This window comes from Passer montanus, unplaced genomic scaffold (assembly GCF_014805655.1).
Source record: "Passer montanus isolate IOZ18808 unplaced genomic scaffold, ASM1480565v1 scaffold7, whole genome shotgun sequence".
Taxonomy (NCBI): domain Eukaryota; kingdom Metazoa; phylum Chordata; class Aves; order Passeriformes; family Passeridae; genus Passer; species Passer montanus.
The window spans coordinates 4,744,556-4,769,426 of NW_024372147.1; the positions used below are offsets into that span (position 1 = coordinate 4,744,556).

At 37.8% G+C, this 24,871-nt stretch overlaps 1 protein-coding gene across 7 annotated transcripts in view; it reads right to left on the reverse strand.

The window, feature by feature from the left end:
* The window catches only part of LOC120512022 (transducin-like enhancer protein 4), a 97,466-nt gene that overhangs the window by 54,449 nt on the left and 18,146 nt on the right, over positions 1 to 24,871 (reverse strand). For 5 of the 7 annotated variants that reach the window (XM_039729866.1, XM_039729865.1, XM_039729863.1 and 2 more), the window contains 2 exons: positions 12,194 to 12,256; positions 4,051 to 4,125 (listed from right to left, as the gene is read on the reverse strand). In XM_039729866.1, the coding sequence (XP_039585800.1) occupies positions 4,051 to 4,125; positions 12,194 to 12,256 (138 nt within the window). The remainder of the gene's footprint in view (positions 1 to 4,050; positions 4,126 to 12,193; positions 12,257 to 24,871) is intronic. The other 2 variants (XM_039729868.1, XM_039729867.1) reach the window with 1 other exon arrangement.

Genomic DNA, 24,871 nt, shown 5'->3' on the forward strand with positions numbered 1-24,871 from the left:
TAAACCAAAGCCATTCTTTTTCCACTCAGATGCATAGAATGGTAAAGAAAAAGAATTATTTCAATCACTTCCTTAGTAATACACGTAATATTTAAATAGATTTAATAGTGCTGCTCCAAACCAATGAATTATGAGTTTAAAACCTATTAAAATGTAATGTTTTTTTCCTGAGCTGAGGGGAGAGAGATTTAAATTCACTGAATTTTAATATTTCAGCTTGAGCTGCAGGAGGTAGAGAAAGTCCAAATGAACTATTCCATCAGCACCATTCAAGCATGAACATTTTAATCAGTTTTACTTCCTTGGAGTTCTCCAACACAGTTTACGCTGTCATTCTGAAAGCACTTAACACAGAGGGTGTGAAAAACCACCAAGGCTTGTTATTGCCTTCACAATTGATGGCAAATAATTCTGCAGACTTCCTATCATTAAAATGTCACTGCTAAAAATTGAGGTTCAGCATTTCTTGTGCTAAACTGCATTTTCTTTGAACACCATCACATACCTGTTCTTAAGTTTTTGGTACATTTATCTCTCTCCATGTGATAAGCAGGCACACAAGCCTTCATTTCTGCCTTACTACCCAAATGCAGTTGAAAAACTACTATTTTAAACAGGTAAAATTCCTAAAAAGTTACGAGTCAATTCCCTGGTTCCCTTATTAAAATGTAACCATACTCACACAGCATGTTCAATTGTATAATATAATGGATTAGAGAAAACAAACCCCAACATTTTAAGAAAGTTAGATGCCTCAATTTATTAATACAGGAAATGAAAACATCATTCATAATTAGATCATATTATTGATTTAAGCCTACAATTTGAGCACTGTTCCAACAGTGCAATCTTGCAGATTCTAATGTAAAAAAATGGCAGCACAACACATGACAAGATCAACTGGATATATCACACTGCTCATCCTGGAACACCCTGCCTGGAAAGTAGCTCTGGATGTGCACTACAGACTGCCCTGAGCAAGAATGCTGCAACACACTGCCCATGGCAAACACCAGAGGTAGACCCTGGATGCCTGCAGATTTACAGTCCTCCTTGCAGCATGCTTTTGATATACCCAGTTTTGGTTTAGTTTTTCTCACTGCATCTCTCCAGAAGATGATATTTAACTTGTTTGAGCCCATCAGTAGTTTTAAACTGAACATGACCTGTGAAAGAAGTCATTATAACTCTGTTTCATTCCATTAAACATAACTAGTTTATTGTCAGGAGAACAGGCAGTCTCTCTGGGTTCTGGGCTCACTTCAGTATTTTGCATTTAAACTGCATGGATCAGTGATTTGGTTCATTTACCAATGAAGATAGAATAATATTGCAAAGTTAAAAGGTGCTTCATCAGATTCCATTAAATCAGAGCACATTCATACAGAAATATATACATGTGAAACACAAAGAGAGATATGATCTGTGCACCTTCAATTCCTTCCTTGTGCCACACTCCATTCTGGTAGCATGCATTTTTAACTCAAGGCCAGAGTTGCTCTGTTTGAACCAAGAGAGTCTAGTGTGAGTCAGGTGAACCAAACAGGATGCCCGCAAAACAAAGAGAGACCTAAGCTACAATCTCATTTCAAAACCTCCAAATACTGTTTCCCTTTTTGTCTGATACACAGTTCAATGGGTTAAACAAACACTGGAATTTTTTAAAATACCATAGGGTTAAAAGAACACAAACCCTGCCAGACTTCCTAAAAAGAAAAATAACAGAAGAGAACATAATCAGACACATAAAAAACCACAACTATGTTCTTTGTTTTATTTTATTGGTGTTCACTTTACAAAGTATGAATTTTATTCACTTTGTAAAGTAAGCCTTTTCTAGCTGCATGCTACATTTTCAGACTCTCTAAAAGTGCAGACATAACACTGTTGTGGGATTCTTGCAACATGATCTTAAGCTTATTAGATAACTTGCACTCATGTTTATTCCATTTTTAAAAAATTAATCACTAAAAGACTGCATGAGATTACTTATCTATAAACCTAAAGAGTACTCAATTGCAGTCTGTATTGCTCCTGTTTTTCTAAAATTAAAGAGGAACACACAGTATTTCCTAAGTCAACATAAAACAGCTGAGCAAAAAAAGGCAGGTAAAAATCAGACAAGTGAGGGAGTCAAGGGCTGACCGACTTTAATGTGCAAACCCAAAGTCTGAGAGTTTAGAGATGCTTCAGACAATAGAATTTCAGTTGACATAAAAAGACAAATTCAGACAGGAAAAGAAAATTTACTTCTGTCTGCTGGGGGGAAGACCAACAGAATTACTGCCAGGCTCCCAGACAAGTGTCTCATCTATTTATTTTTATTCTGTGTGGTTTAGTGGCTCATGAAAGCTGGACAAATCTAAATAACTAGTGTGATGGCCAGTATTTGTAACATCACACGCTTTACACTTGGTTCCTTTACTAGGAATCAAATTTCTTTTTGCAGTCTCTCTAATGCAAACAAAGGTGAATGGCAAAACATGCACAGGTAAACTGTGAAGTATGAGTGTGAACATAGAAAACCACACATGGTACATACATATACACACACACTACAAATGCACATGCAGCACACTCGTATAAAAGAAACAAAGAATCCAACCTTTAACTACTTACTTTATGCAAAGAATGTTAATAAAAGGCAATATTTTTGGTTAGGTAATGAAAACTAATTGGAAAATTATTCATTTCCCACTCTCCCCACTGGAGCATAATAGACATACAACAAATGTTATTCATAATTCTACACGATGCGCTCTGATTCACCCCCTTCTTTCTAACGGGTACTTCAGAGGAAATAAGGGTTACTCTTTTCCATTTATAATTTCTAATTGACTACCAGTGCTTTTCTTGTGGTCAGAGGTATACAAAATAGAGTTAGAAATAGCCTATTAAAAACAAGCTACAATCAGACCGCTGCTCTAAACTACTGTCAGCAATGATCAGAAAGTCCTGATTTCCTTGTTAAAAGACAGAGGCATAATTGAAGCTATATCTTCACTTCAGATTGATTATTCGGCGACCCTTATCCACATCTTCATTCAGCAATTTGAATTTTAATGAAAGTAAATGGAATAATTAGCATTTCAAAGTGTGTTTGATACACTGAATAAAAAAGGAAAAATACTTTTATGTTTAATCTATACACAAAAGAAAAAGCATTTGGGAGGATGCAGAAGATACAAAGTACAGTTGTAGTGTCTTCATTAGAATAACTAAAACAACTGCTTGCTTCAGCTGCATAATTATACAAGAGAATAATGTGTTAAGCTATGACTTCTCACCTTTATTTTATGTAGTGTGAACAGCCAGAGTTTTCGTTGTTATGTCTCTTCTCCAGTTATAAAATATAAACACTGCAGCTGCCCACACCTATAAAATCTCGATACTGGGCTAATACCTGTCAGCAATGGCTTTACAAGAGGGGCTCCATGCACCTGTATTTATAGATGACTAAGAGCAGGACACCTATAAGCACAGTGGGGATGAGTTTTTCTGCTGCCCATCTTGGTTGATTGTTTGGATATTTTGGTCTTGGTGGGTGTGTTTTGGTTGGTTGGTTTGATGCATGGATGCTTGTTTTTTTTTAAAGTAACAGCTATTTTTTAATGTAAAAATAAGAAGTGTGGTTAATAGTCAGAGTCTTGAACCAACATGCAGAAAAAGATGTGGACAGCAAGGATGGGGAAAAAAGTATATCATCAAGGGTACTTGTTACCATGGCTGCAGAAGCAGACTGGCAGGTGGTATGCAAAGGAAACAATGTTACTTAAATAGAACAACAAAAAAATAACAGGAAAAAACAAATACTGAGTCTGCTTTGGGGACTAGCTACAACACAGACATTAATTACCCCATTAGTCTTCTTGGCACAGTGCAAGCAAAAGTCTTCAGGGTAGTAGCCAGCTTTTATAAAGGTCAAGCTACTGAACTTCACCACTGCCCGCAACTTTTGCCCACCTGACGGATATGAGTTCATGCAAGAGAGAAAGTAAAAGAAAAGCTATTTACAAACACTATCAGAGCTAAAACGGAAAGACCACATACCCCAATGATTGCGTTCAGTTCTGCCATGGTCACTTGTTTGGCACGCTCCACAGCCTGCACCACTTGTTGCTGGTGCTATAAATGAAGATCAGAAACAGAATAAAATTATTTGTTTTCTAAATTACTAAGCACAGATTCTTACTTTTACTGTCTTTATTTGCTTTTCTAAGACATGCAAGATCTGAAGTAACTGTTCTCTAACAGACAGTCACATTGTGTGTTGATAAGCAAAAATATATAGGCAAGGGGAGGATTTTTATCTTTAAGCCATTACATGCTGGGAATTACACCTTTGCTTCCTGAAGAGCTCTTTCACAACATGGCTAAGTGGGAAATAGTCCTCCTTTTGTTCATCAGCACAGTGTGCTTTTGGATTTAAATGCCATCTTCAAATGTAAGCCTCTTTCCTTACAGCCATGGAAACTTTATGAATAAACCCCACCCAGTTTTGTGAAAATAAAGGTATCTTTTCAAGAAGCACATGGCAACTACATCACTGAAGATTATACAGCTTCTCCTCCTAGATACATTTCAAAGCAGCCCAACCATGAAAAAAAAAATTAAAATGACATTCACAAATCTGTCAAACATGTGAAAGAGAACTAATTATTTCAATCTCCAAGATGTAAATTTTAATAGCTTTAAAAAGTCCATCAAAAACACATGGTCTAATTAACAACATAGTTTACAAGCTCCAGTGGTTGTATCAGTTTGAGTGATACTATATCCCTGCACTAAATTCAATATTGCTGAAAGCTGACTGGTATTTATTTAAAAACATCAAGTACAAACAAAATAAGGTTCTCATCTTGCAACCAGATCCATGGCTGTTCAGACCTCCACCAGTGACAAATTAATCTTCACAGGCAGCCTCACAGAATCAGCATGACACAGAACAAATAGGTGCAAGGAGGGGTCATGGAGAACTGCGAGTAGATTGTGTGATCGGCACTGAGAGTGAGACACCGTTGATTTACAGCCACAGGTTGAACAGAAAAAGGAGGGAGGTCCTGACAATCTGGAGAGGTGCAGAAACTGTAACAATGAAACATCAGCTTTGCACCAAAACTAACATCCAGATGTTTACTGGCACAAAGTTTACAGGAAAGGTTGAGAAGGTCCCTTTAAAATTTCGAGTTTGTCTTCCCATGGCTGTGTATGGCAGAACAGAGCCAAGGTACAGACCACCTTGTACAGCAACTCCTCCTGTGCATCCTCAGCAGAAGAAAGAAATTCCATAAAATAAAACGAGGACCCAAATCCTCAAGACCACCTCCAACACAAGAGTTAGGTGAAGAGCATTGGGATGCCCCATGGAGCACCCTAAGCCCACTGCAGGAGGGAATCAAAAGAGAGGAGCTGTAAAAAAGGGCGCTGCTGCTTCAGGGGCTTGGCAGGCCCAGATTTCACAATTCTCAGTACAACACACAAACAAAATGGCATTTTCACTTACAAGCCCTCTTGCATAAAAGTTTCTCAGGGCAGGGAAAAACAAACCTAAAAATCTATCCATAACTGTATGTCCTGGTTTTGGCCTATGCAGAGTTATTTTTACACAACAGCCATGAGGTTTGGGTGTGTCTGGGCTGTTCTATACCACCACACCTCATTGTCTCAGGGCAAAAATAAGGGACCTGGGCTTCCAGAAGAAATGGCTTTTGGTCCAGGAAAACATGGCAGCTGGAGGGTCTGTCTTTCATTGGTTTTTGGTCCTGGGCTTGGGGAGCAATTTTGCTTGTACATCAGCCTCTTTCTATAAATTTTTGTTATTAGCATTGTTGCTGTTAGTGTCTGTTTTGTTATCTCAACACTGTTTCCAGTACTTTGTTCTTATCTCAAACCATAACCTCAGACTTTTTTCTCCCACGGAGGTGGGGGGGGAAGTGGTTGGATGGTTTTCTTCTTAGTAGGAACACTAAACTGGAGAGTGCCATTCCTAGCCAACAGCACTAAGAAATTCTGATCCCGGCTAAGAAAAACAGATAAATGCAAGTAATGAAGGTCATATTTTACAAACTCTCCTGGAAGGAAGAAAATGGTTTTAGAGTTTGTTTTTAAGTGAATGAAGGAAATTACTGGAGACCACTTAGAAAACTGCTACTTTTCAGCTTTAAACAGAATCACAGAAGTTCTGTTCAGAGTTTTGTAAAACTACACTGCCAATATAAACCAAATCTACCCAATCTGTCTTATAAGAAGACAATGTAAAGACTAAAAAAGCAGGTTGAACATCAGCAAACAATGTTCTTGGTATTAAAGAAAAATAATTTAAAAATTAAAAATCCAGTGTACCCCTGCCACAGATACCAGAAAAAAGGGAAATGATGATATTCAAGCACCAAGTACCTGATAATGTGTTATCAGTTCCAGGTTATCACTTATTAAGGATAGGTACAGCTTTCATCAATTATATAACTACAAGCCTGGTGACCCACGACTCTGACTACATATCAACAGGGTGATTATAAAAATTATACCACTATTTTCTGGTAGAAGTCATTCACACCATGGAATTTTTCATTAATTCATTGAAAAAAATAAAAATAAAAAAACCAAAGCAGATGGTTTAAAATATTTACTTTTTTTAAAAAAGCATTTACTGAGAAGTTTATAGTCATCTTCTCTTTCCTGCCACAGGCAATGCTTTTTGCACTGAGGTAAAGAAAGCTCTTGTGTATATGAGTGTTCTACTCCAACATCAATTTACTTAAATCCTGCTCCCAGGAGAAGAAAAAACTTCTAAGGCCTCTAAAAAAGCTGGCCTAAATCTATCAAAATTATTGTAGAAATTACGTCAATTTGCATCCAGGATTTGGAAAATAAGACAACTCCATAAAAGTCAGAGTATTTTCTATTCCCTTACAGCAATCACATAAAGAATACCTCTCAGAAGAATTTGGGGAAAATGTTATTTCATTCTTAGGTCAGAGGAAGAGAAGGTGAAGGGATAGACTACCAAAACCCCACTTTCAGATTTCTGCCAGATCAGTCACACAATTAATCTTTCATTGATTCTAATAGGTTTGGGATCAAGACTTCACAGAGAGGAGAAAACTCAAGGGCCTAGTAACACTGAACCTAAATTAGGTACAGTAGAGACTATTAAAATTCTCCTATTGCTAGCTGCTTTAACATTGATTTAATCTTCAGTGTCTTTGTATAAAAAATACTCAAAGTAGATGGTCTGTAATTAGCCTTTCCATCACTTCCAGCTCATTGCAGCAACAGAGGAAGCACTTCCTCAGCTCCCAGAAACACCCAGGGTCGAGTGAACCTGGCACTACTTCAAGTTACAGACAAAAACCACACACTTGAGTGAAAAAAGGTGCAGAAAAGCCCATGAAGGGTTATGAAGAGCTGTCTGCTCACAGCCTTTCTGAAACTGGGCTGGGCTGGGGCCTCTGTGTTACCAGCCATGGCTCTAGAAACAGGTGGGGATCTCTACACCTAAAGACACAGCCCAGCTGGGTCCAGGGCCCCACTGCAATCCAAAACCAAGGTGAGGGGCAGGGAGCCCAGGGGCAGGATGGCAGCTGGCTGGGCCAGCCTGAATTGGTACCCAAGGACGGATGGCTCCAATACCTACCACATGTGCCTGAACACCCTGCTGAGCCAGCACACCAGCAACAAGCAGCATTATGCTAAAAAACAAGCACTACACATCCGCCTGTCCATCAAGTGATCATGTAGTGATTTACAGCCAAGTAAAAACAGAAACAACAAAAAAGGGTTACTTTTTCCTCAACCAAATATAGACACGGGGTTGCAACTTTCATACACATTTAATGCTAGCCTTCATCTGTGCACACAAGAAAATGACAGATCTGGGTTTTTTTCAGTTGTGGGAAAACAGTATTTTGCACTGCATTTAACATGCCAGAGCAATGAGCTCAATACCCTGCCCCACCTGTCATGCAGACTAGTACTGTTTCTCCTTTCTAACTTATTCACTTGTTTCTTCTCCCCCTTTTGCATCCTGAGATGAGCTATGTGCCTCTACTTGCCTGATTTTGGAAAACCACGTAAGTCTCACAGTGTGTAGCAACAACTACAGAGATCACAAGAAGAACCTAGGCTTTTTCACCATCACATTGTCTCAATACACACTTGTCACCTAGTCCTGGCTTATGCACAGGCACTGCAACATGGTGGAAAATTCCCCGGCTTTTTATACCATGTCAGAGGTCTCCACAACTTCCAATGACAGGGGGAGCTGTGCTGACAGCCAAAATTCCCCCAGGCACGGACACAATTATACTGGTGTTAAAAACCCCTAATTACAGCCTGTCTTCAGGATCGCCACCAACATCCAAAGCAAAACTCACTGAAAAATTTGCTTTGAAGGAGCAAGCAGCCTCTGCTATTCCTTACTTGTATTATTTTGTTGTTATATGGTATGTTTAGAGGTAGTACAGGTCTTGCTTAAGAACTGCAGCACTGCCCTTCTTGGAAGCCCTATCTAGAGACAGCATAATGAGACCTAGCCATGCCAAAAATGATAGTGAAAATTGGAAAGCAAATACACATCCACCATGGAATACAGCACACACTGTAACAGCTACAAGGGACAAGTTGGGTCACTGCATCCAGGCACCATAACTCAGACAAGATATAATAACTACTTCAGAAAAATGTAAGAGCTTTATTAGCAATACATGCATAAATTGCTAATGAGATGCATTCCTTGGCAGAAGGATCACAGATCTCTCAGAGTTTCCCTGCATTTACTGTTTAGCTCTAGTCTGGGGCAAGTCTGAGACAGAGGCAAATAATTCTGTCGTCTCAACCTCACATCTCAGACCAAAAGCTACTTCCTCTCGATCAGTATGTAAGAATTCCCGCTCTGCTTCTACACAATGGATCTCAAACTCCTCATTCAAATTTACTGGACTTCAGAAACACCTCTAGGGGAAGTATGTACAAAGAAAAGCAAGCATATTATGGTCCACATAAACCTTTTAAAAGAAAAACCATCAGCTGATATCAAAAAGTTTGAAAATACTCCAAGCAGAATTTCCTTTTGATGTTTACATGTTTGCATACCAGTGCTTTGCATTTATTGTACTAGAAGGTATATCTGACCACCTTAATGTGCACAAGGAACTGAAGATGAAGACTGTTAAAAAACAATCCATCTAGCTTGTTATTAGCTAGTTCACTGGCAGTTGGAAAGAAAAGTGAACCTCCCAAAAAAGTTTATTACAGCCTCCTTCAGCCTATCAAAATGCTTACATTGAGGCACTTAAGTTGACAGAGAGCAGTACTTGCTTCTCATGCAGCTTTTGCAAGCAGTGCCGAGCTCCAAGTTGCCACAACTACATAATTTGCTGTACATCAGCCAGCTTGCATGTATTCCATGAATAAATACACAGACAGTATTTACTCAAAAGAAGGTGACTGTGATAAGTATGTCCAGACACACTGAAGAAATGCCACTATCCAATACTTGAGGTCATTCAGCAGTTAGCCCACAATAACAGCCAAAGGTTGCAACCAGCCACACATACTACCTTGAGCAGACAGGAACTAGCCCCAGCTTGAAAGCCACAGGGTTGTGGAAGTGTCATACTTTGCTGAAGCTGGTAAATTCAGTTGAGAAGTGTCAATTAGCAGAGGCACTGTCTATGGCTATAGACATAAAATTAATTGCACTGTACTGGCTAGGTCATTCAAGCATGGCAACATTGCACTTCTACCAACTGCAGAAGATAAAACTAAATTAACTGAATGACCACAACCTACACCCATGCAGGCACCCCTTTCATTTTATGCAACAGGGACTACTTCGAGCACACTGGTATCACACAGAGGTGGAAAATGACTGTTGCAGCACAGGAAGCCCAAAACCACACCAGAAATTGAACACACATTGCCCCTGAAGTCCATCTCTACATTTTTGACCACAGAATCACTCTTTCCTACAAAAATGGGAAGCTTGTATTTCTTGGTGCTGTTATTTACAGTCTGCCTAAACTGGAATGAATGTAAAAACAAGGTACCACTTGACTGTGTGCTTAGGCAGGTTAGAAACTTTGTTTTAAATATATGCTTAGATGATGTACAGCACAATAAAACTGACTGAGGCCTGGAGAATCTACTGATTACTTTACTGGACTGCCCCCAGAAACAAAGCAGACAGTAGTACACAGTAGGGTGATGTATTATAAATGCATCCTTTTCACAAGATCTCTAGTGATTTTGCCCACAATTTCCCACTTCTAAGTGAGTTATCACAAGCCATTGATTCCTTACAAAGTTAACAAGCAATAAGACAAGTTAACCTGGTGCTATTATGAGGCAATAATGTTGCCATCAGTGCATGCAACCACTGTATTTTGTTCATTTTTCCCTCAGGCACAATATAAAGAAGCCTGATCACATTTTTCAGCCACTATTCCACAATTAGACTGCATGTAAAATGCATAAATAGCAAAAGCATGCTGCAATTCAATTCTCTATTAATCTGGATGATGAAATAAAGAGACTTCCATTAAGACATTAACTTTTTAAAGACACAAATTAGAGAGAAACCAAGACTATTAGTATACTCAAACCTGAAGCTCAGTTCCCTTTTGACACATCATTGTATGCCAATATATACTGATTTAAATATGTATTCTTACTTGAAGAGGTCAAAAATCATCAAGATTTTTCCTAAACCCATTACAAAAAAGTCACTGGCAGTTGCACTGTCAAGACACATGAAAAGCTTTTTTATGCTTCCCTTCTCAATCCTTCCCTGCTGTCTATATATGGTATGCTATCTCTGAACAGCAAATAAAACCGTGTAACTACACACTATAGAGACTCTGAAGCAGTCAAAGTACAAAACAGCTACTTGTTTTAGATCTGTGAAGGACTTGAATTCTGTTCCTCCAGCAATGGAGCAAGAGCATTACACATCGTTTAGTTTCCACAAATCCATCCATCTTAATAAGCAGAAAGTATAGTGGCACTCACAAACACTGTCAGGTTCTAGTTTTGATGGCATAATTCTTGTTTCAAACACAAAGATACGCACACACGTGTGGCACACACAAAGCTCATTAGCTGAACAGCAACATGGAGCATGCAGCCTCTCAGCGCTCTTGAAAAGCACTGGCATTTTATGTAACAACTGAAAAGCCAGGAGGAAGTCACCGGAGCATGCAGCCTCTCATTTGCAGCCAGCTGAGCAGCTCCCTTGAAAAGCACTGGCATTTTATGTAACAACTGAAAAGCCAGGAGGAAGTCACATCGTGTTCTCAGGCATGACGTTTTACAGATGCAATACATAAAAATACACCTTCCAATTCTGTCTTTGCAGCTACATGTTGTATTGAAATGAAACCATATGCTAAACTGATGCACACTAACCTGCACCAACAAATCCCAGTATCCAGTCCTTCCTTCAGAGGGTGGACAAGGGAGGCCATTATGCACCAAAGGTTTCCTTTCATGAACCACGCTTCCTATTTTACTTCACACATGCCAGTTGCTCAGAAGCTTCCTCATTAGCTCCCATCTACTCCCCTAAATCCCAGTGCCTTTTAAATTATCTACAATGCACTCACAATAATACTAGCAAATCATAATTTGGAGAAAATTAATGGTTAGAGAAATTAGCTCACAGTGAGTTTCAATTTTCTGTTTATATTCCCCAAATACACAAAAACATAAATGGATTTAAGGTAGGAAGTAATCAGGGATACAGAGAGAAAAAAGCCAGCACAAAAACTGTGTTTCTATGCCTGCTGTGTTGAACATCACTATTCATGTACCAAAACAGAAGTTTCTGCTGAACTTTAATGTTCACTGCCAAGGATGTAGCACAAATTATGCCTTTCTAGCATTTTTGCAAGCTGTCTTTGATTTCAGATGCACAAAATCGTAATTGCAAGAGAAACTACATTGTATGTTAAAGAAAAATATTTAACCTAAAATTCTGCTTTGACATTACAACACATTCCATTCCATAAATATATTTAAATTATATTATAATAGGCTTGAAGATAATGATGATAAAGTGGTAACAGCACAATGGAAAGTCCTCCACAAGTACCAAGAGATCCATAAGTAAACAGTCTCAACACAAAGTCCCACTTTTGTAACAGATACAATGATGCAGTCGTTCAGATCAGAAACAGTACAAATGACTACCTACCTCTTGGGACAGGAAGGGAATGACTTGTGCACATATAGCATTCAGCCTCTTGACAATTTCTGCCTGCAAGTCACAAGAAAAAAGAAGTTCAATTACATAAATTCTCAAATGTGACTGTCACCCATGAATCCTAAAGAGACATTTGTTTTCTTTCAACTCTGGCCATTCTCTGGCCAAGAGATGTTCTCAAAGTAACAAAAGTGCTCACGCATGGATCCAAATGTACTTAGGAAGCTAGCAATTTCTGGCTAAAGTATTTTTCTTAAAAACCACTATTTCAAACTGATACAAAGAGTAGTTAATTTTGATTACACAATCATACGAATTTAAAGAACAGAATCTTCAGGAGATGTAACAAAAAAGATAAAACAAAATTCTGTGTATCAAACTGAATTCTCTCCTATGACGCAAAAGAAAGGATCACTTCAAATAAGAGCAATGCCATTGTAAGCAAAGGGAACAAATACGCCATTTACTTGTAACAGTGCATATCATGAGAACATTAACATTGCAATACACAATCTTACTGATAATCATTCTGCCATATATTTCAGAAAGGAATACTGCAGTCTTGTAACATGCGTCTGCCGTTATCTGTTCTCTTGGTTAGTAGTAGTTACTTTCACGTGGCAACTGTAACCACAAATTAAAAATACACAGCATTTTATTTTCATGTCAGAGATCAATTCTCTGTATTTAATCTAAAAATCTCAATAGAGACAGAGGAGATCTGTTTAAATAACACAAGAATTACAGCTCCAGAAGCAGAATATTCAAAGCCACACAGACTTTCCTACCATAAATCATAATTTTCTTACACTAAATTCTAACCAGGATCAGTTCCTCATTTTACGATCAGACATAATGCTTTTCCTCTTGCAAAGTCACGAATCATGGGATGAAGACATACTAACATGCAATTTAGCATTCCTTCCTCTAAAAGCAAAACTTCTAGCCTTTTTGCTATGCTGTCTTTTAAATGACAAACACTCAGAGAAGAATCTGTAGATCAGAAAGGCTCACAAGTAGCAGTAAGAAGTCAGAAGTTCATATAAAATAAATCTGGGTTCAATAAATATTAGAGTTAGAGAGCTATGTAACCAGCAGACATGGTTTGCAAGAGGTAAGAGTACATGTGAAACTAACTCTGCCCCCTTGTGCATACTGTGTGATACACACAATTTAATATATGTTATTTTGGAATACATTTTCTCCCTTTCTCTGAAATCCACCTAGAGTCCCATATGCTATTTATATAGCAATTTCTATGCTAAATTGTCCTTTTATCTCCCCACTGGTCTTCACTGTTTATGTAAGTCCTCATATCATTAAATCTACACATTTTAATGATTTTTTTAATTTGTTTACTACATCTTTTCTAAGAAGCACAGGTACCTTACAGGATACTTTATACTATGTTCTGTTCAGCAAAAATCTGAATTATCAAAAAATTTCAAATACATCTATCATATCAGATATCCCAGAATAACTTAAATATTCTTTTAAACAGACAGCATTCACTGCACTGTTGACAAGGAACTACTTATTACACAACGCAGCACAGGGAGTGACAAGTTTTGTGCACCTAAGCTTCAGCCAGAAAGGCTGCACAATCCAATTCAGCATTACTTGAACAACAGTATTTGATTAAGGAAATGTAGACTGTAATATAAGGCACAGCTGTAAAGTACCTGTTCTCAGTGGTTCAAGCACCATTAGTCTAGTCATTTCCGAATTTTGGGTTCCAGCCACACTACTATTTTTTTTGAGAAATCTCCTGAGTGCCCTAAAGCCAGAGAAAACTACATATTTTATTCTTTAAGGCTTTTCCGCATGAGCAGAAAATTCCCCAGTGCCCCTGTCTTGGCATAAGCTGAAGCCACTCTGACCTGCCATTTAACATACACATGTGCCTTCGTTAAAAAAAAAAAAAAAAAAAAAAGGCACATCCTGCTTTCTTCTGCTGCAAAACAACTCCTCCCCATCTTTAAGATGGCTGTCACAACCTTGCCCTGCACAGCTCCATGGCAGTAGCCTTTGTAAAACCTCTTTTCTACCACAGCTACATCAGCTAGATATCTAGTTCCTGCACTGCTAAGGAACTCAGAAAAAAAACAGCTTGAAGTGCCATGCAGGAGCTCAGTATCCATTTTTAAAAAGCTTGTAGATTCATAGATTTTAAGGCCAGAAGGGACTGTTAAAATTGTCTTATTTGACCTCCTGGGTAACACAGGCTGTAAAACTTCACTGCCTTCCCCATCAAACCCATAAATTACTGTTCAGCTAGAATATAGCTTAGTCAACAAAAATAATTTTATTCAATTCACTTTGAGGCATTTCTTCTCAAGTAAGGTACTCAACCATAGGTATTTCAAGTTATTTCAGTTATGATGTTTTTCTTTTTATCACTTCTCTCCCCCCTGCCCAAAAGAAGCATGTCTCTCTTCCACTGCTCTTCTGGCCAAAATGTGGCTGAAATATATTTGCACAGTATTTATATCAAAATTCACCTCTGGCAGATTCCAAACCTGGGAAATGTTCAACTAAAAAGAGTTTTCTAAAAAGCTGTAAGTAACTGAAAGCAGGTGGCTGAATATGCACAGTTACACAACGGCAATAAATCTCTTGATATCAATCCCACTGGAGTGCAGAACGAGTCCTTTCATGCTGCATTCAGGGAAGTGAGCTGATGGAGACAGCACCCAGCCCAGGCTATGGAGAAGAAAAATTGCTAAAACAGCTTCAAGTGATGTCAAAAATTTCCTCAGCAGTGTTTCTCAGCTAGGCCAATCACAACAAAGCCAAAAAGCCCTTGTTATGCCAAAGTGTTTACATTTTTCCCTTATTAAAACAGTTTTCACTTTCCGTAACAAAAAGCTTCCCCGTTTCATGGTTGTGCATACAGTTAGCATCCTCCAAACTCAGGCAGCAAGGAAACAGCCCAGCTGAGCAGCAGCAGACTGCAGAGACACAGTATGACTGAGACACAGACTGCCTACCTTCGGAGACCACACGCAGTCTGAAAGCGTAAAGGAAAACACTGTGTACACGCACAAATGATAGGAAGGTACATGTTCTGTACCAAGAAAAGTCTCATACTCCACATTTTCACACGGTAAATATGAAGTACACTCTGTCTCAATACTTCAACTGTTTTGACAATTAACTGCAGAAGATAATGCCACAGCAATAGGCTTGACTGTCTTCCACAAAACATACATGAGAAAGGAGTTAGCTGCCAGAAGCTAGTTGGGTGGGTTTCTTGAGATGCTGCCCTGAAGCTTGAAGGTGTAGGTACTGATGACACAGATTAGCATCTCAGTAGACCTATTCCTAGTACCCCTGGAGGAAGCCTGGAAACTCATTCTTCTTTGCTTAAGGTACAAACTCTGCCACATGTTAAAGCACAAATTCGCATTTCTACTCCCACACATTTTTACAACCCTACATTTGAACAACAGTTCAGGATTTCTTTTTTCTGTTAGGCATCAGGTCAATGGGTTTTTCATGATCAATCTAACTGCCAGGAGAAGGAGAAAGTATGATTTCATAAAACCAGGCATCCAATTCCTCACACGGAAAGTCAAAGTTGCCTCGGAAACACGTCTGCTTCTACAGTCATCTAATTTTACCTCTTTTGTCCCACTGGGCCAGGCTTTAGAGAGGCTTCATTTATTTACAGGCCCTTCCACTGGGCTTCAGTTATCAGCCAGCAATGCTGTGGACACACACACTTCTAATGGCCTATGTTTTGAAACCAAGTCTAATCTGATGGCGCAGTGCCCAAACTCCTTTTCCAGCATAGCCATTAAAGGATGTAGGTTATTGCTGTTGTCACCATTGATATTTGTCATTGTAATGTAATTAGGGCCCTAAAATGATGCATTACAGCCCTTGGCACAGCTTCTATTAAAATCTTTTCTTCTGCTCACTGAACTGCGACCTGCTTTCTGATGAATAACAGACAGACAGCTTTAGGGTGAGGAACAGATTCATCAAAGTAGCATTTTCCAGCTCTGGAAATAAAATAAATAAATAAATGAGTACAAGGGCAACCTAAAAAGAAAAACACAAGGGGGGAATGAGGGGGAAGGAAAGCAAACAGCATACTTGAATTTCATCTGACCACTTGAAATTCTGATTGCATCTAATGAATCTTTCTTAGGACAACATATTTCCAGCCTGTGAATCACATGGTTAATCAGGGCTCTAATCTGCTATCCATCAGCCTATGCCAGCACTGTAAATTCCAATTACATTTATAGGTTATGTGGGTCATGCATTCCCAAATAACTATATTCACGGATATCCCATGTAAACTGGCACGCTTTCTGAAATGCTGTTGCTAGTGTTACTGAATGTTACAATACCATTCAAAGCTTTATGAAAGCTCCTGATAAACAACTGCTAAATTATTGCCTGTGGATACAGCATGACGCTCTGAAATAGCATTAATGGCCCAATAAAAGGGTGACTGTTCATGCCAAAATATAAAAAAGATAGCTTTTGCTGCCACAGTTTGTCAAATCTGTTAACAAACACCGACACTTCTATTACTCCTTTTCCTGAACACAAAAGATGCTTGGTTTTGCATAAAAACACACCAGCATGGAACCAGAAAAAACGAAGGAAAGGCAGAAAGGAAAGGCTTGTGCTCAAATCACCTTTTTGCTTATGTAATGCAAGCTTGTATTCTTTGCATCCTTTGGGAGACACTGTTTTAAAAATTTTGATCTCTTTTCATTGACACTTACGTGGCATCATTTAAAAAAAAGATTAAATATTTATTAACTACAATGTTAACTTTTATCTTTTTTTCTGCATATAAAGAGATGATAATAAAATCACTGTGCCAGAATCTGAACCTAATAAAGTTATGAAGACCCATATCAGTTAACAGTCCCCTCACCGTTGCTTCAGGGATTCAACACAAGAGCAAAACCTTAAGTTTCTGATTCAGACAGTGAAATCTTTTTGACCTGATGGTTAAAAGGTACTTTATTTCCTAAACAAAACCAAAAATCTGGCATCTTAAGTTGACAAATGCCTCTAAAGCGTTCTGAAAAATGTTCAAAGATAAGTTTGTAGATGAGACTATACTTTAGGCCCCTTGAGGTGACCCAGTCTATGAAGGGAGCTCAGTAAAGCTAGTCCTTGGAGTACAAACAGCTGTCAGCTCTTGGAAAAGAGGAGCATGTGATGGACAGTTAGAATCCTAAATCCCCTTCAGGATGGCAACATGGTGGTTTAATTCCATTTACCCTTGCCACACACAGCTAAAACAGGACATAAGCACTCGGTTAAATATGTTCACATGCCTTAATTAGCATTTTAGCATATGTCCCAATTCTTAGCACTGATGGAGATTAAAAAAGAATCAAGAGTCATATAAACTCCAGATATTCAAATGTTCAAAATGTTCTAATGAACAGAGAGTTCAGAATAAATTCGTGGCTCAAAAATACCTATTTGCTCTCCCTTTTTCCTGGGAAAAAAACCATAAATGATTCTGTGGAAAAAAGAAAATTAGGATTTTATTTATAGCACATAAACTTTGGGGAAAATATTTCCACTATATTTCACAAAGTTGCATGGTTATTACAATTATAAAAAATTGCTGGTAAAGAATTACCACTGGAGGCTCTAGGTTTGTCAGTGGAATGGAAACAAAACTACTATATATGTATTGTTGAAATAAACCAGAATAATAAAACATTATTGGGAAACCCATTTCAGCAGCCAGTAGGAAGAAGAATATATGCAATTACGCTTTCAGAAAAATAATCTGCAGCAACTGTTATTTCAGGTTTAATTTGTTCTATGCAGCCTTTGCCAAAAAGATCAATCTAGTTTATTAAGTGCTTACCAAGAACACATGCACACACCCTAAACAAGCATTTCACAAATTAGTGAGAACAAAAAAACATTATTACACTGTATGAAACATATCATGATTCTGAATAAAGCAAGCAAAAAAGCTAATCTTAGTATTTCACAGAAAATTAACTCTTCATTCATAAAGAAGAATGTGTTTTGTTTTAATCACAGACTTTTGTCTGGAAATGCTTACTCCAGTTCCACAGAAATGGAGGAAATACTACAAGCCTTGAATATGAAATTTCTCTTCAGCCCTAAAGAAATGGTGTTTGGAAACCACGACACAAAGAGCCTACTCTTGTAGTCAAAGCAAGTGGAGAGAAAAGACATTCTTACCTTCTGTGGTAAGAAGGACACTAAATAAAAAAGATCTCCACCAAGCCAATTGCTGATGTTTAGGAGAAACAATCTTAGCAATGCACATAGAAGTAACCACCACCACCAGACCTCCAAATAACCACAAGTACCATTCTCCACCTCACTTTCCTATCAACTTTTTTACAAACGCCCCAGCTAAGCTCATAAAGTTATGTAAATTTCCCTTTGCAAGTTAATTTAGTGTTTTGTAAGTTAATTTATTTGCCTATTTTGCAAAAAAAAAAAAAAAAATACTACAAACAGCAGAATAAGAAATAAACTGGAGTGGCAGACTTCTCAAAATTGATTTTTCTAATGTACATACTGCTCTGTGGGCTGCTGAAGTGAATTGATAAGACACAGCTTTTATTTAATGTCTCAAGAATCACATGGAGGTGAACTGAGAATGAAAGGATACATCCTGAATCATTCATGATTAAGACAATAAAAAGCAAGTCAAGTAAGGTGACATACAAACATGCATCAAGCCTGTCACCTGACGAAGTTGATGGTATTTTGTTAAAATCAACTTACATCAGCAAGTAGGGAAACAGAAATGCACAGCCTGGAGATTACCAAAGTTCTTCGGTTGCTCAGGCAGCCATAAAGCTGCATCCTGCCCTGCCCTATGTACCTGCAGAGTATCCAAAAAAAGACTGAAAGTGGAACTTGAAATAACAAAGACTGGCTTCAATTTCCCTTCCTCAAAGGCAGCAGGAAACACTTGCTGAAAAATCAGACAGAAATGAGTAAAAGGACACTGCCACAGGAAATGCTGTTTCTGTCAGTAGAGCTTTGAAGTCCTCTTTAAGGTACTATGCCTTCACCTACAAGCAATCCTCAGCATTTCACAGCAATACCTTTTTTGTGAAATATGTCCTCATTACATAGGGATGAAAACTTTCCACCACTCTCTACCAATTTTTAAACTGTGATTTCACAGTTAAATAAAATACAGAAAAAAAAGTTTTAAACTTATAGACCTATGGCACCACACTAGGCAGCTTCAGCTTAACGTTCAGTATTTTGCATCTGTTCCCTAGCTGTAATTAGTTCAGAATTTCCCATTTTAATCTTTTCTGTAACTGCTGAAAGACAATAACACATGCACAGTCTCTTACTACTCAATTTCTGCCCTCACACTCTCTGCCAAAGAGTCTGACCACAGTTCTGCACCTGCTGGAAATGGCACAAGCCAGTTTCAGCCTGTCCTTGCAGCAATATGCATACACTGGTTTTAGACTCCATTGTTTTTTTTAAATTTAGTTAGGGGAAGAAGTCTCCTATGTATTTATTTACATCACAAGGTTTTTTACACTTTGTTTCACAGGAGTGACAGGAAAACTAGTCGGAAAGGAATATTGCAGATCAATAGTTTTAATGCTACACCATGAAAAATTAAACAAAGACAAGAAAAGACAGAGAGCAAAAACCTGTTCTCCATAGACCTGTGTTTAACTTGAGGTGGTGGCCTCAACTGCTCTGAAAAAATATTTAGGGGTAAGATTTCATAGAGAAGGTGAAAATATCTAGTATTTTAATCTAAAAGAAATCATGCTTTTACAATCTACATACATAATCCTTACAAAAGAGGATTCTGATTTTTAAAAAATTAATGTTACCACAAACACTGCAATAATTTTCCCACTACAAAATGGAACCATCAATGTCCACTTCTGACCCTCGCCAGAAATTCACTTTCATCTGCAAATACATATAAAGGAACACTCAGAAGTAGCTCTAGGTACCCATTATCTTGCATCCACTCTCAATATTATGGCTACACTGCTTACTCTGGAACAGCATGCTTCAAATGTTAATCACTTAGAAGCTAACACTAGGAGAGTTGAGAACTGCAAAGATTGTGACAGATTTCCAGTTACACCTAAAAAACTTGTACCTTACAGTTCCAATACGTGCAGAAAGCACTGCAACTAGTGGCAATATACAACAGTCTGCAAAGAAAGAAAATTTAGTTTCTCCAGCAAGTATTGTGCTCTTACAGGTTTTAATTAACTACATAAAACCAATCAATAAACTGATAAAAGCAAAAATCCGAAGTCAGCCATAAAAACAAGAAATACAATGTTACTGCTGAACTCAAGTTTATTTTCTTCCAAATTCATCTGGAAGCCATTCACAGTCCTTCTGCTTTAGGAACATGATTATTACTTCTCTTCCACTTTTGGTTTCCTTTACCTGCCTCAGCCCTGCAGATTAGGAAGGGTGGAGTCCATAGTTTGTCTGATTCACTGATAGTCACACTTGATTTTGTTTGCTTCCAGAAAAGAAAATACAAAGAATAAACACTCATCTATTTGGTGGATTTGTTAATTCCGTTTACAAGAATTCTCAGAGTGCTTGGAAACTTTGCTGCGTATTGCCTTCAATTATTCATTTCTTCTTCCTACCCAGCAATTTCTCAATACATCACAAACAGCAGTCAATTAGCTAAAAAAAAAATGAAAAGAAAGAAGATTTTTATTTAAAGGAAGCAACATTTTAACTCATAGCCACCATGAAAATGAGCAATACTCAGATGCAATTTCTTCAGATTAACGCAACAGATTTTAGTATTTGAAAAAACAGACAAAAATATTGCCCCTTTTAAGCCAATACAGAACAGCACAATTTTAACATCCCTGAAAGCTGTAGTGCAGTTGCAGAATCCCTGTGCAGTGGATTCTCTGGCAATGGTATTTTCAAGTCTTGATTTTGAATGCTTATAAAGACAGAAACTCAAGTAAGATGTTACTCTCTCACATTTTGAACCAATTGAAGTATGATACCTGCTAATTCTTTCTCAAGATAAAGAAATGATTCATACTCTACCAAATCCCAGTTGCTAGAATAGAGTGTTCATCTGAGGAGCAGAATACATTTAAGACATCTATCTCCCTTTCTGATCTAAAGAGTTTTTGTTTGTTAGATCAACATACTACAACTGAAAGTTTACTAAAATACTATGATATATGTACGACACATTTCCTTTTACTCCAAATTTAAATGCAAGTTTCAGCTTCAGGCGTTGGCTCACAATTTCCTCATGCTTGAGATGGCAATGCCACAGACCTACAGAAGCACCAGCTAAAAACTTCCAGTACCCTGTAGGTCACAGCAGCTTGTCACTAGGAGCTTACACCATGGATAACACAGCCAGTGAGGATCCCAGTTCCCTTTCTCTGGAACGTGTTGCCCTGAGGGACAAGGGACAGTGCCATGGAGTTGGGGAGCTGAGCAGAATAGCCAACAAGTAAAGACTGGACATTCCACACTTGACACATCTCAGTATCATCTCACGCTCAGATGATACTGATTCCTATTTGCATTTTTTAAGTAAAAGACTTGCTGTAGCAACCAGCTCAACAGGAGGGGACTCCTGATGCAGCAGAATACTGCTTTCTAAAGAGGAACAACCAAAAAAAAAGACTTTAGTTCCAAATTCTATTGAGAAGAAAACATTGATATGAATTGTCATTGCTCATAATTTCAATCATCGTTCATCATAACTACCTCTGCTGAAAATAACTATTCCAATTTCAACATTTCTGCAATTAGGATTTCTTGTTATTTTTCCTCCTAAGTTTAGGACAATGAAAGAATAGGTAATTTAAGCCTTTAACATGTGAATACCTAACAAGTGGTAGTTTCACTAGGGAAATACCTCTAAAATAATCAGGTAGTTTACAATTCTCTTTTCAGCCTTCCTAAGAAGATATATTTGCAAAGCAAATGCTAAGACATTTGTAAGACATGCATGCTTAATATGTTCACAAAAATTCCCTCATCCAAGACAGCTGGATACACTAAGTACATCTTGATGTTCAATTCATTTGAATGGCATTTCCCCAGTAAAACTCCTACCAGAACAGACAGAATCTGAGTCAAGCAACACCAAACGGCATTTATCTTTAAATTACATCAGCATTATTGAAATTCTCACACACTCTTCTTCTAAAAGGGATTTCAACATAGAATAACTTTATGCAGAAAAGCAAGTTTAAGTCAACGCCATAAAAAGGAGAACAGGAGGAATAGAGCAAGAACTATCTGGTTTGGCAATGCAGATGTCATGAAATGTTTTCCAGTGAGTAATCACCCTTTGTGGAGAGCTACTACGATCTGCATTAATTCTAGACAAATACTCAAGACACACAGTCTGTTAAACATGCTTTTAATGATTCTACACCTGTATGAACTGCATTAATTCTAGACAAATACTACTCAAGACACACAGTCTGTTAAACATGCTTTTAATGATTCTACACCTGTAAACTCTAATAAGAGCATCTAGAACATGGTAATCACATGAAATATAGGGGTAAATAGCTCTAAACAGATTAACCATGTGATTAAAGCAGTTCTCCTTGAACATGTCCATATTAAAAGAGGCATTAGTCAGAAGAAGATTCCTTCACAGAGTTGTACCAGTTTCACACCCATGATTCTCTACTATAAATACGTCTGGGCCAGAAACACGGATTACACCCTCACCAATTATGATGCAGTAGTCAGAGAAGATGCTTTAATGCATAGAAGTAGCCCTTAATCCAGTTACTCCTTCTTGCACTATCTATTGATAAAATTTTTATGGGCATGTGATAAACTAAGCAATTAATTTATCCACACTGAAGCAGAGCCCATTTCCAAATGAAACAATTACATTTTTTAAAATACACACACCATCACAGGCCCAGTTTACTGCAGGGCTGACCCAAATGCAGGATCATCCCTTTCATTAACATGCCATCTTCTCCCCTCGAAGTGCACAGAAGACTTCAGTCCTAGACACACAAAATCTCCAAAATCAGACTTTTTCTGAGCACTCCTTTGAGTCAGAAAACAAAAGCAGCAGCATTTCTGTCAAGCTGCTCATTTTATTAGAGACACCAGTAGTTCTCTGGGCAAGATAAGACAACCTGTTTCACTTCCTCCACTACACTGCTACCAATTCCTATTGGTATCAGTCACATCCTAATCTTTCCAACTCTCAGGTTGCTATTATGATTGGTTTAGCCTGAAGTTTCAACTAGCCTTTAGAGCCACCTATTAGATATCTGGTAAATCAAATCACCAATATCCAACTTCACAGCGAATTCAAAACAATAAATACATATAAACTAGTGGCAAACATACTACGTCAGTACTGGTCAAATGAAGAAATTAAATACTCTAGTCAAAACTGTGAAGAAAAACCCACACTCACAAAACAATGTATGTTTTTTTCAGTCATATGAGACAGAATGAGAGACAGCAAAACCACATTTCCGTGCCCTGTCTGTTGTGGATTTAATGGATTTCTGGCTTTTTGACATGAAATAATTCTATGGTTTACTAAAATGCAGTCTCTGGGCTTGTTAATTTCATATTTAGCTTGCTAGGTCTGTAATCTTGCCACTTTTTTAATCAAAATGTTTCAGGCAAGCACTTACATGAAAAACACTAATTCAAATTCTAACATTTTACCCACAAAAATACACAGAGGTTGGATATATTCTGGTTTATGAAAATCTGTTTTGCACAAACTATGATAATTATTCCTTTTTTGTAATAGCAGCTTCCCATGACGATTAGAGACTTAGTTGTGCTATCCTATTTGCATTAGAAATTTGCCAGAAATACAAGAAAGGAAACCTTAAAATTACTGAACTACCTACTGACGGTTTGCAAACCTGTTTGTGTAAAATCATTATCTGTTTTTCACAAAAGAAGCAGAAAATGCTGGGAGGAGGATGAAAAATAGGTTTGATGACAAGCAGATAACTCAGACTGTGCTTCCTTTGTGTGTGCTTCAGTGAAGATATGAGAATAAGTTGGAAAATAGTATACTTCAATACAAAGTTAAATCAGTTTAAAATTACTGATTTATATATTGAAACAAGTCCATTTTCACTACTATAACACACCAAGTGTGGGTGAAAGCAAGGGAAAGAGAAGTGAGAACATATTTATTTTTTATGTCACCAACAAGGGATACAATTATTTTTACCATCACAAGCATAACTTCTGCTCCTGAACACAAAACTAAAGTTGCCTTAAACTAGCTACAAAATAACTAAAGGAGCCAGATAAATAATCAGCACAGTCAAAACTTGCCAACTGCGCAGTTATTAGGACCTGAGCACGTCTGTTCAAGCACATCTGTGTGTACTTCAGTCATACTCTTAAATACCACCCACATGCACCAAACATCACTTTATTTTAACTCTGTACCTGTAAACAAAGTATTCAAAATAGATGCCATTTTTCTACAGTCTAAAGCAATACAGAATTACTCTCAATATCCACTGCAGAACCTGTGTTATGGTTGTAAATCACTTTCTCCAGCTCTACTGACTAACCTAGACTGTACATTGAAATATTTTATAGTTTTGTTAAATTCGTAGCTGTTCTGCATCCAAAGCTGACGCCCTTCTGAGAGAGGGTAACTATAACACATAGAAG